Source organism: Anopheles moucheti, chromosome 3 (genome assembly GCF_943734755.1).
Source record: "Anopheles moucheti chromosome 3, idAnoMoucSN_F20_07, whole genome shotgun sequence".
NCBI lineage: Eukaryota > Metazoa > Arthropoda > Insecta > Diptera > Culicidae > Anopheles > Anopheles moucheti.
This window is the reverse complement of record NC_069141.1, coordinates 18,737,106-18,750,597: the sequence shown is the minus strand read 5'-3', so window position 1 is coordinate 18,750,597 and position 13,492 is coordinate 18,737,106. Positions and strand designations below refer to the sequence as shown.

The window sequence follows — 13,492 nt, the reverse complement described above, 5'->3', positions numbered from 1 at the left end:
GCGGACGCAGGCGAGCGACTGCCCAACCATCAGCAACAATAACAACAACAGCAAAACGCGTTTTCGTTTGGATTCAGACTGCCAAACCGGCCACCATCGGAGGGTACCGAAATTCGTGAAAGTCCGTCAAGCCCCGGTTGAATCTTTGGGGCCGCGCGGTTGTGTGGAAGCTTGCGATTTACGTAAGAAAGCTTTCTTCGAGTGGACCAACGTTGTTTCCTTTTCGGACGGAGGAGATTTTTTCTTCGTGTTTTGAGATTCGAGATCATTCGAGGAAAAAGAAAACCACCAAGATTTGGAATAAAAACACATCGTTCAACAAGGAAATAAAACCCTGTTTGGAGATAAGAAATACATCTACGCATATTGCGCATCTTAAAGGCTAAGGCACATCACCGGGCTTAGCTGACATTTGGCGGCCGTTGGTGGATGATAAATCAAGCCCACCATCACCAGTTTTATCGTAGAGCCTGAACTGAAAAATATGCAGCTTTAATATTCGTTTTCCGGAGCTAAGACATCTTCCCGTGTAGCTCTAAAACACGAACCCTAACATTCGCGTGCCTTTCTGTAAAGAGACTGATGGACAGCGGAGTCGCGACGGCATCGAGATAGCATCCGCGTCAAAAGTTTCTGCCGACGTTCCAAAATGGCGTTCGATGGGTCGCTGAGGGAGTCGGGAAATTTCTGACCACTGTCTTACGGACCAACCCTTTCAGAGGTGCCTAATATTAGTGCCACGGGACAAAAGGAAAGAATTTACGGGAAACAAGTACCAGAGACTCCAGAGCAGAGAGAACAGAGAGTTTCAGATTCTGTGTGGTGAACGAAAGACTGTTAGCGAATCAGTGATCGTGTCGGATGTGTTATTGACAAACCGGAATCTTTTATAAACTCACGCCAGAACCTGGACCCGAGGCATCGCGTAGTGCCGCGTACGGGACACGCGGACCAATGTTTACACCGAGGATGTTTGAAATGTGGAGCAATGTTACGTCCAAGCTGGAAGCGCACATACCCATGCAAACGAATGTGCAAGCGTCCTCCGTACAGAACTCGTCTAGCGGATCGATAAAAGGTGAGAAAGGATCAAGTGATCTCTATGTATGTTCTGTTTACCGATGCTTTCCAATCAAATAATTATCTTTGCCATAAATAATGCTTGTGCTGTAATTATCCACCTTAACATTTTGAACGACTCGTGTGCTAATAAGAGTTAGCAATTGTATTTGCTCATCTTCCCATCTGGGGCTTTACCTTGCCACAGCAGCATTGAAGTCTCCATATCAGAATCCACATTTAAAGGCAATTGAAGGCGCCCAGCATCTCGACATCTTCTTGAACTGCTAGCATTCCGATCGCGATGGGAAAGTCAGCAAAGAACAGCAAAAACAGGGTTGTGCGGCCTTATAAATAAATGCCCTCCCCCCAGACACACACAACTTCGAGTCATCGTGACGCGGATTCGATGTAATGAAATAATTGAAATCAAAAGTAGCTAACGGATTCTCGCCACAGAATCCCCATTGCGTCATTGTGCGGACCGAAAAAAAGCCCCGAGTGTGCGTGAACAGTCGCGGGCTTGATCTCGCCTTCAACCGTATAACATCAGCTGCAAGTTTGTGATCTTCCTATTCTGTTTTACCTACTGCGACCTTCCCGTACGATCACTCTTTTCTCTTTCTTTTTATTTAAATCTTTCTTGCTTTCTTCTTCTTTTTCGCTTTCTCTCTCGCTCTCTTTTATCTTTCTCTCATTCTTCCGCTTCGTTATCTCGCGCGGAACAAAACGCGAAATGCTAACGGAGCCAGTCCCGTTCCCGGTCGGACACGGATTTGATGCAGACAAGCGTACCGCGCGAGCTTTTCCTTTGCACCGTTACGTTACCTCTAAAACAGGGAACCAAAGGGGTGGAATGGCGATGATGATGATGATGATGATGAAGCAGAGTAACGACAACAGAAAAACCGCGCCACATAGCGGTTGTCTGGTGCTATTAACAAATATGTTACACCTGAGAACAATTCTTGTTCTTCGTTGCCGTTCGCTTCGTTTGCTTGCGCACAGATTGTGTTTTGAATTTCCCGTTTCTTTGTATTTTCCGTTCGCTTCTTCGGCCTCCATGTACCATGTTGGCTGGTTAGATGGTTTTACTCCATTCCATTTTTCTCTTCCCATTTTATGTACCCATGGTGCTGTTGCGTTTTCCGTCTTACCTCACGCGTTCTCTTTTGCACACGATCCGTTAGCTAGCTTTTCCACCCCGGTTTCACATGATCTTCTGCAGCTTTCCTGTTCTTGTCAGAGTGGTTTTCAGCTGAAAAAAGAGTTTCCTTCACAGTGCGGTTTTTCGTTTGCTTCAGCCAAGCTAGCGTTTTATGTTCTTCCACTTTCCCTGCTGCTACAACCTCCAACTCCTCAGCGCGGTTTCCACTAGCTTCTAGCTCATTTTTAGTTGTTGGTAGTTTTCTTTCCGTTTCTCGCTTCTGTATTTGTGAATAGAATTTACCGTTGGTTGAGCGTTTGCACTGGCTACAGTTTGACTGTTTGCCGACATTTTTAATGTGCGTTTCGAGTTTTTTTTGTCTGTTTTAGCATTCCCTCAAACTTCCGACCTCACCGTAGCTACTTTTTGTGGCGCAGTGTTAGGAAGCTTTGTTTCTTTGACTTTGAGATACGTTTTTGAAGTTAAAAACTAGAAAAAATCTTGAAATTTTCAAAGGACTTTTTTATTTTAACTAAAACTAAGTACATACTTTTGGAAAAACAAACTAATCCTATCAAAAACAATATTCTGAAAAAATGTGTGTAATTCAATGAAACTAGACATTACAGTGTAAAACGTGAAGGTATAAAATAGACCATTTAAGTTTAGTTATCAATTGGTTGATTAAGTTAAAGTAAAAAACTATGAATATTTTAAAATGTAAAGAGTAGAATCGGAATCTTCATTCTTCATTCGAAGGAGCTTCAATTCGCAAAAACAAACGATTAAATTTTTAAACGTCACTCAACAAGATGCAGTAAAATGTATAAGGAACATCAGATGAAAAAAATAATCTAACCGATTAGCAAATTTAAATGAAATTTAAAGCAGCACTTTTGTGAAGTTGAATCAAGTTTAAGCATTAAACGTTACCATTGTAGTAAAGAAAGAGATTTGTTTAGTTTTTATTATTATTTGAAAGTTTCAATCACATTATCACATAACCATTACCTTCAACAAAATTCAAAAGTAACTTTCGTTTTAGATATTCATGTTTTCTCATTCATCTTTTGAGCTCGAATCACAATTTTCCGTTATAACACATGTACTCATACATAAATGCATACCAGCATGTACCCTCATACACGCATGTATTTACACGCATGTTGTACAGAAAAATTACACATTGAAACGATGAATGACATCATCAATTGTGTAGCTTTGAATGAGACATTTGTAATCTAAAATCATTTATTTATTTTATTGGAATGACTCAAACAAATGAAAAAGACATTTGGAAGCTCATTAAAACACTCGAAGCAGTAAAATGTAAAGCCGTTTACCATCGCCAACCACACGCCAAACTCATTCATTCAAACACAAATTAAAGTAGCGTTAATCCACCGTTTCGTTGAAGCGCTTTCTTGCCCTATCTACTCATAGAAGCTTAGATTGAAGCAATTATCTTATGAAACATAATTACGAGAACTGGGCATCCCGGTTCTAGATTGATTCTTTTTTTCACCTGCTATTCCTACTCTGGCTCATCCGCGAATTTCCCTCCCGTGGTGTATACATTACATGAAGCAGCATAATTATGCTTAGCCTTTTTAATTCAACACCATTCATCCCACCTGCACTAAACCGAGCGTTTTCGCTCCGTTGGCCACAACCACAGCACCCGCGTGTCGCATCCCTCGACAGAGAAAAAATGACAAACCCCTCGCAAAAGAAAAGGCCCGCGGATAGTAAAAACCCTGGCTGTGGATGTCGCTATTTTTTATACATTAACATACGCTTCTATTGATATTCTCGTGGGTGAGGCACAGTTTTGCATTTCCCAAGCGTGCTGGTGTTGTTGTTTTTCTTTTGCTTATTTCTCCCCCCCCCCCCCCCCCCTCCTTGCTGCCACTAATGCAAAAGCGTCAATTTTGAACGATGGAGAAAATGAAATGACGAAAGAAAGGCCGCTCGAAACACGGGGAACGGGGTGTCGAGAATGATGAGTTTTTTTTCCTTCTACCTATTCACTTCTCAATTCAACCACCCCACGGGTACGGGTGGCATTCGTCATCAGCATAAATGTGTGCACGAATGTGGGATGCAACCTGCCCGGTGTCTATTGACGGATGGGAAAAGCTTGCCAACGTCGAGGTGTCAAAGTATGCTAGAACACTATGGCGAAGAGGTTCGATGTAGGGGTGTGATGGTGGTGTTGGGAGCAGGGAGGAGGATGGGGGCGTAGGCATGAATATTCTAAATGGAAATATGAAAAGAACTTCCACCCGCTTATCCCATTCCGGAACATTCCTTCTTCACACCATTCTGCCCATTTCGTGCCCAGGTAGACGAGGGAATGATTATTTTCTCGCGTGTATGTGAGGGTTTGTGCCGTTAGCACTGTGGAACCACCCCATAACGGAAGGTGGGAAATGAAACGCACGGAAGCGATGGAGACGCACGGCACGCTCGCTCGAACACATGCCCAGCGAAATATAGGTCAGTCGGGAAAAAGTGCAAAGCCCGCCAACCCAACCCAGTCGCCTGCCGTGTGTAATCAAATGGCGTTTGTCGGTCGTTTCGTTTGTTTTCGCTGCAGCTTTTCCAACCCCAACCGCACCTTCTGCTTTGGTTCCTCGTGTTTGTCTCCTCCCCATCCCCTGGTACCCCCCAGTCGTTACCCCGCCTTTCGTTCGAAAAGGGGTGAAGCGCATCCCTGGAGCTGGAAATAAGTTTGCCAATTGGCATTTTGTTATTTTTGTTACCAACGCGCACCGATCACCCGGTTCATTTCGTCACCTATTCGCTGCCGTACCGAAACCGTTCTGCCAACGTTGCGAAATGTGGCTGACGAACCATATTTCACCTGTCTATCCATCCAGTCAGCATTCGCGACTAGCCCCGGGGGCCGATTGGGAAATCCGAGCGGATTTGATTCGATTTGTTCTAACACTATCCAGACGCTTGGGCATTGATTTTGGGTTTTGTGTTTTGTTTTTCAAACTGTTTGATATTTTTTCTTCCTTCCTATCCACATTTGTTGTACCAGTTGAACAAACAAACACTGCAAAGGAATCGAGTTTAAACAGATGATTTCCCGGGGCAGGGTTAGTTTTCGGTGGAATGTTATTGTTTTCGTGCTGGTGCCCTGTCGCCTGGCCGGGAGGGCATTGACTTTAAGCTGGCTGGTAGGCCAAAAGCTTTTTGGAAGGCATACTCTAGCAGAAACACAAATATGTGTTTGGGTGCATTTTTCCATCGGTGTTTGGCTAGCTGTTACTTGCCTATGAAATAAATTTATCGCTGCGACAGAAACACAGACACGAGCTATCACGCAGGATATGCTAGTAAAACTTATAAATAAATTGATGCCATGTTAGATAAATATAAACTAACCCTAAGGAAGCATTAACACTATTTGGCAGTCAAAATACCGTCAACGATCGAAGTTTTGAAGCATTGTTAATTTAGGAAGGGAATAAAAATAACATCTTTTGGTAAATCATCTCTCGGTCATATATAGCAATACAAAATATTATCATTTATATTAGATTTATATCAGTTGATGAAGACGTATTTGTTTTTCAAACATCCAACAAAACATCCTTTTGAATAGAACCAAAACTTTTCCTTTTAAATAAAACGTACTCAAAGGTGCATACAAAAATCTTTTGTATGAAGCGTGCTCCAACAGCACAGCTGTCCCATGACCACCGAAATGCTGTTGAAGTACGCGTGGGAAAAGCAACTAATTGCCGTCTATTCTTCTACGGTCATTTGAAAACACCAGCCAAACCGTGGCAAAAGAACTCGGTGGCAATTAAAACCTGGATAAACTTTTATTTTGTGTTTGTGTTCTTCCTTGCTTACCTCCGGGAGCGTTAAGGGCTCTTGATGTTTCACTGTCGTTTGGCTTAAATTTGAATAAAAACTCTCATAAAGTCTTGATGACTTACGGTTCTTGAAAAGAACGCAAAAAAGCTGGGAATACCAAAACATAAAGCGCTCCAGACGTTACTGCTACAGAGGACAAGGGAATTTTTTATTGATTTAAATATATTATATGGATGCTTGAAGAATTCTTCCAACTTCTACGTCACTTCATTTACTACTGCTATTATTTAGGGAGAAACTACTGCTTCAGGACACTGTGGCTTTCTATCAATTCCGAATAATAATTTAACGTTGTGCGTATAAAATCTTTTCCTTCTTTACCTAACCTTATTATCCTTTGTACTTAAGCCGTTAAACAATTTTAACAAAGAAATATGAAGAATGCTCCTTATGTGCTATTGATACACCTTCATGACACCACAACTAGGTGATTGGTTTCTTGTATGACTTGAACAATCCCTACCGTGTAGTCCTTACGAACTGTGTTGATATCAATCTATACAAATCTGCCGTGATTGGCGCATTCTACGCCCCATTCATCATTTCATCGATAAAATAAATTATCTGAAGGGACAGCTAAATTGCTCGATTCGCAATTCGAATCAGCGTTACCTAAACTGACAAATGTTCTAATTGTCACTGATGAAGTATAGTCACCAGAGCCAGTATCTGTAAAACTCACAAAGAACCCACATGTGGCAAAATGCTCGCAAAGCAATTCACTCTTGGACAGCAACAAATAATGTTCTATTGTATGACTCATTCTCCAGTATCCTGCTGATACTAGACCAATTCTCGAATGGCAATTCTAGCCCACAAACGGGCGGACCGTACCGTACGAATGATTACGGGAATCAATTTCGCAAAATTAGTCATTCGTTTCGGGTTGGTACCGGCCGAACACCAAATGCCGCCAGCGGTGCAGCGCGGCATGGAAAAATCACGACTTCTACTTCAAGATCATGATATTGGGTGGGTTCACCGCCTCCCATCGGAACGCGTCGGTTCTTGCTTAAGAACTCTGGCCAAGCCGAGTAAAATCATGGGCTAAGAAGAGATGAAGAAAAAGAAACGCGCAATCGTTAGCGAAAATCGCCCCTTGCTAATCCAATCAAATTTGAAACGGACCGGTCCAGTGATCGTCGGCCCTCCAAGTTGCCCGCGAGCGATCGTCTGTCACGAACTTCATTCTCAATAAATCAGCCCGGTTGAGGGATGCAGGGTTCAACCCAGCCGTGCCGAAACCATGCACAGCGATCGCGGTCCCATTTCGGGGTGATGGTGTGCACTGCATTCGCTGTAGGTTTTGGTCTATCGAACCCACCTACATCGCCCACCCTCGAGCCGACGGTGAATATTTGCCATAGCAGCGATCTATTTCGTGTGGTAATGAATGAAAATTTGCTTCTCATTTGCATTACATTAGAAGGGACCGGATGAAGGGAGCAAATTATGTTGTAGGCTGTGCCGGGCTATTTTTCTTCCTTCAGCGCGACGCCAAAATCAACGCCTTCCGACAGGGAAAATGTGTCGAAATAGATGGCTTTCTTCATGGTGTTCAACGAGCGACATCACTAACCGCAAGCAACAAACCCTCCATGGGAAACCGAACCATGAGCTTTCTGTATGCAAATGGTGCTCGATACGGCTACCGATAGATGTTGCAGCTGGGATGAAAATGGATTCTTGCTTAGCTAATCGTCTCGAGCGCTAGATGCACCAAACAAAATTGTTCAATGCGCAACGATCGATTCGAACCTTTGCTCAAGACGAAATAATTATGATCGGCAGCCGAATGGTTTCAAGACGATCGAAGGAAACACTGAAACGATTGCACCAGGACATAATCGTTCAATTGTTGGCTGAAGTAAAACTCCTCCCTTTTCCCATTGAACTTCACCACATCCCCAGGCGCTGTGCTTACGGCGAAGGGCTTTTCCAATTATTTTTCTAACGATTTCTTTTCTTTTACTTTCTTTACAGGTACGATTAACTTTATCTTGATGCAGCGAAGATGAAGCATTCTTGAGGGATTCTTTACTGCGGGACTATTTCTTATCGTGAGTAATCCATCAGTGCCGTGTCAGACAGCAATTTGTAAGCATCGGTCGATTGAAGTTTAGGTGCATCTCCGATGAACTTTGTACCTTACGGTTGCCACCAGCAAGTTATTATGCAGTTATTATGCTTGCGATGATGAAGAAGCGTTGATGCAATCTGAATGTTAATAGACAATTTATGATACGCTTCAATGTAGTTTAGCATACCATAAGCTATAAAGGTTTTATAGCTTCAAGCAGCCATGTTTGATTGTCAATAAGAGAGATTAATTGAAACGATTTTAGTATTTGACGAAGTCTTCCCGAACTATTGAAGGTTCGTCATTATGAACCAATCTTCACCAACGTCTTCTCTATCAGCTGCTTCACAGCACTTCTTCGGAGCTTTCCAAAGCGTTAGCGTACAGCCACTCATCCACGAAACTGCTCGAGTGTGCTTGAAATGTTTAAAGAACCCCTTTACAGTCCGTCATTAGAAACGTAGTACATCTGCTCTCAGAACCCGCCGCTTCTGTTTCCCATAAATCTACCCTCCCCGTTCAAATGCCATGCCTTCTACGCAGCTTTACGCCAATCGGCCGAAATCAAGCGATCCCGTCGATGCGCGTACATCATAAGTTATGTACAGTTACCTAACTGTTTTCCTCGTCTCGCGGCATCGCACACATTCACTCCGTCTGGTTTGGCCATACATCTACACACACTTTTTCCCCAACTTTCTGTTGGGGCCCTTCTCTCTACCCCTTCACGGTAAAGCGCGTGTAAACTGGTAAGCCGTGCCATAAACCGCGTAGTAACTTGCTTTTCTACCGCTACTTTTTCTCCATTTTCGTTGCGTTTCAGCTGGTTAAACCGTCCCCCGGTGCCTCCCTCTTCGATTGCTCTATCACCTGCCTGCTTCCTACCGTTCGTTTCTACCCCAGTACTCCACGCGGCAACATTTCATTAATTCGCCTCCACTTCATTTATAGTTTAGTGGGCTTTTGGCTGCTGAGACGGCGTGTGGTGACTTTGTCTTCTTTTTGTGTGTGTGTGTGGGTTTTGCTGTCCTTTGAATGAGCCATGTCCCATCATTAGCATACGTCATCATTTGTGCGTTCTTTGTCTTTCTTTTTCTCTAATTGATTGGTTAGAAACAAGCAACAAAAGCTTTATTTCTGAAGTTTTTGTTTGCTAGAGACTTCTTGAATCGTTGTTTTAGAGTGATGAAGCTTAGATAATTTCCAAGCAACCCTGGAATACTAGAGATAAAACGTAAATATTCGAAACCCATCCACAAGTTCGTTTATCTACGTGTTGCAGATTTGGTACTTTTCGGTAATTATTAATTAACTTACTCAATACAGTTAATGTAATTTTAATTTCCAGTATGGCAATGTTTGCCTCACAATAACAATTTCAATATTTGAAAAAATACAATTTAGGGTTTCAAAAATATGTCCTCGTTTCTTCAAACGAGGATCAACGCAAAATTCTCCTCCATCATTTAACCAACTCTTGCTCTTACCAGGTCTTGCAACTTGTTCATTCTCTACCATAACTACCCACCCTGTATGCAAATGAACGAGATATTAATAAATCCCTTCCATCGCACAGCCAAAGCACGGGATGGAAAGAAGAAACCCCGTAGATTACAATCAGTCTGAACCGATCGTAAAACAAACGAAATAATTGTCCAAAAGTCCAACGTTCGGACGTAAACCTTCCGCTCAAACTTCGTCGTCCCGGTGGCCGCTTGATCATTTCGCCGGATCCGGCTTTTACGATTCGACCGAAACCGGAATCTCACACGCCCGCGGTTCTGCACAAAACGCAAACGAAACGCCGCCGTTTTTCGCTTCGCGCCGGTTTGACCTACTTTGCGAATGTTACCATCGTCACCATATCGACTAGCGCGTCGTCAAAGTCGCCAAAGTCGACGACGCAAACAGAACACCCGCAACCAACCAACTGCTCCCCCTCTGGAGAATACGACCCGCTCGAAGCTTTTTACGAAATTTGCGTAAAAATTTTCGGTTCCCTTGGTGGACGGTTTGTGCGATTTGTTTACCTTCCCGCGTGTTTTCGAAAAATGTTTCGCTTTTTTTCCTATTGTTGTGCCTCAACACCTGCAAATGCTTCTAACTTTTAGATAAAACCCGGATCGAGAACGGTATTGGACGATGTTGTCCCCAATACACCCACATTCTTTTACTTTCTAGCTAACGCAAAATCGAAAGTAAGAACCTCCGTTGCAAAATCATTTTATGGCAACGCGTTTCAAACGAACCTCACATCATGTTGTCGTTACGGTACCAGTCGGTATGGCCCAACCCATAGAAGTATACGACTGTACACACTGCGGCAGGCCAAACGACGCATTGGTGACACATTTGGTACCGAAAAATAGGCAACCACACAGTGCAGATAGAGATTTTCAAGAAAGCAGTTTTGCCACAAGTTTTTATTGGCCAAAAGCCATTCGTATTTGCTCGGTTCGATTGGGTGGCGTTATCTAATTAGAACGGAAACGGTGCTAATAACTTCACGCGATGATTTATAAACAGATGGCCTACGATTATTGGTCTCAAAGACCTACAGATGGATACAGTACTTTTTTTAAATTTGTTTACAGAAGTGAATTATTGTACTATGAGAAATACTTTTAAAAAAATTTAAAATTATTCTTTAAATATTATAGAAGCAAATTCTTAACTCTAGTGACTATATTTTGCGATTTTCATATTAAGTTATTTTACAGGAAAGCTTATTGAAACTGAAAATTTGTCAATCTGTTGCTTAAGTCAATCTACCCAAAGAGAAATCAATAAATAAAAGGTGATCCTATTCAAGTAACTGCAATTTGAGTAAGGAATTACTATAAACCCGTTAGGGACTATATCGGGTTACAAGATATCTAAGTGCTCTGGGAACTGACTTAAAGAATTTATTTTAATAAAAACACTCTATACATTGAACATATGCGCTTTTAGATCGCGAGGAAGTTACATCCTCGGGTAATATCTCCTTTATTTGATAGATTATTCGAATGATTTTTTATCTAATATTAATTGGACCTTTGACCATTGGTTACTATGCTTTTGGCAGTCATAGATCTTTTCTTAAATGAACCTTAATTACTTGTCATTTAATTGGTTACATGAAATCATAAAGTTTTTGAGTTTATAGCGTCATATTCAAATTAAGATGCTTAAACGTTGAATGCGCATTTTTCGATTAAATCGATCATCAATTATATTAAAATCAATTTTATTAATACTGTTGGTTTTTTTCTCTATCAAACTAATATTAAGTACGCTACCCTACGTATATAAGAAAATTACCCCGATTAGCTACCATGGACGATGATTGTCAGCTTCCCGCCTACCGCCAACAAACAGCATAAACCTGAAGCAATAAATCTCGCCCCTGCCCAGACCAGACCCAGAGTACGCTTCTCGCGCGTAAACGATCAAATCACTCATACCTTATCAAACACTGCTAATCAGAGGATTTTTATGCAACACCTCGATTATACAATTTCAATCATACACCGCCACCGTCAACAAAACCACCACCTGTCGCAACTCGGAAAGCTTAAGTGCGCCGCAAACTTTACGATTCCCCGCACGCATCAGTGTCTACACTTATGCAAATCTTTCTTTCTAAGCCCTACACGCGCGCGCGCGCGCTCGCTCGAGAAAGCAACAAAGCGTTAGGGACGGACGATGGCCATGGGAAAGGTGCGGTCTTATGGATTTATTGAGCGAATATCAGTAAGCACCCGATCGACGGGGTTTGTTTCGTTTTATTTTATCCCTCCCACATTCACCGTCCCATTTTGTACCATACGCCCTTCTAGTCACCTTTTCTCCGGTGCGCAATTAATAGTTCGTTTTGCGGCGTTGTCACGCAAGAGAAATGGTGTCTTGTTGTGACTGTGGTGCCCCTTTTTAACGGCAACGCTGACAACAAGTTCCTCCAACAAGTGTAAGGAGGCGAAAAGGGATCAACTACGCACGCGGGCACAGTATTACGCAAGCTTATGGATATACCCACCGAGTGCGTGTGTGAACCATCCTGTCTTGGTCTTTTCGTCGCGGTGAAGAGTTCCGGGGACACTGGGGCCCGATTCGCCCTTGCTCACTTACTAACCCATTGGCCCGACATAACGGTGGTCTAAACCAGTTCTTCGGGCGCGATGAGTTAATCAGTCATAGCTGCCAACATCCACCTCCGGTGTCCTCCGCCGAGACCGGCGAGTTGGAATGGTAAAAACACGAAAAACCTGAAACAAATACCGAACCGATCGATCGGAATCGCACAGGAAGTGAAACACCGTTAGCATTAGTGCAGTTGTGTTGTTTCTTTCTTCGCCAAAAGAAGCGTCAGAGAATGACCCACTTTCCGCTTCCGAGCTTCCGGTCTTTTTACGTCGGTTGCTCTTCACTACGCTACATTAGGCGAAAAGCGCGAAAATTGCTCCGGCCAATCAGCGATAATGGCGATGCACTTCTGCCTTTCTGCCGAATCAAACAGATCCACCTCGCTCGGTATAGGTTCCGATGAAGCAATTAACACCGACAGCAGCACTGTCTGTCATTGTTTTAACCTCTTCCACGCAGATCCACACTGCTGCCACTGCTTGTTCCTGCAGCATGTTCTGTGATTCTTTCTTTTCCTCGGATCCGGATCCACTGTGCCGTAACGGGCGAGTGTTCAGCGTTAGCTTTTACCGTTCGCTTGCCGAACTCGCTAATCAATTTCATAACGGCTGCTGCAATTAATTTCCACCGTAATAACTACGCCTGAAACGAACCAAGCAGCCGAACCGCAGTTTGCTCCGGCTGTTTGCTTTGTGCAATCGAGCGTTCGATTATGACGCTGGTTCGCTTGGATCTTTTATCCAAGCTCCTTTCCGTCGTGATTCTATTTCTATTTGTTTTACCTTTGTCCAACTCCATTTGCAAGCTGCAGCTGCTGCACGGAATAGAACTTTGATAGGGTTAGTTCCACCCTTTCTTGTGTTTGATGACCGTGAGGATGCAACTGTTCCAAAGACTTATGACGAAGAGTTATTATGAGCACACACAAATGCGAACTTGGTTGCATAACTTAATTGGCATGTTAATGACGAAAGAATAAGCAATTGGTTTGCGCAACATTTTCTCTCTATTCTAGTATATTTTCTCTTTTATTTAGAGCTATCAGAGAATACGGGGACACTATGACAAGGACGACAAATTGCGAGGATTTTTAATTACGGAGCTATTAAAATTTGAACAAAAACATATTAAAGTTGAACTCCTCCAGCAGATTTAAGAGCATCCTGGAGCTAACGACAGATAAAAGT

The 13,492-nt window shown here is 42.8% G+C and overlaps 1 protein-coding gene across 1 annotated transcript in view; it reads left to right on the top strand.

Annotated features, from left to right (window-relative positions):
• The first annotated feature begins 954 nt into the window (after window positions 1-954).
• The window catches only part of LOC128305750 (probable nuclear hormone receptor HR3), a 64,159-nt gene continuing 51,621 nt past the window's right edge, over window positions 955-13,492 (top strand). Inside the window, exon 1 of the mRNA XM_053043344.1 lies at window positions 955-1,078. Coding sequence (XP_052899304.1) covers window positions 955-1,078 — 124 coding nt within the window. The remainder of the gene's footprint in view (window positions 1,079-13,492) is intronic.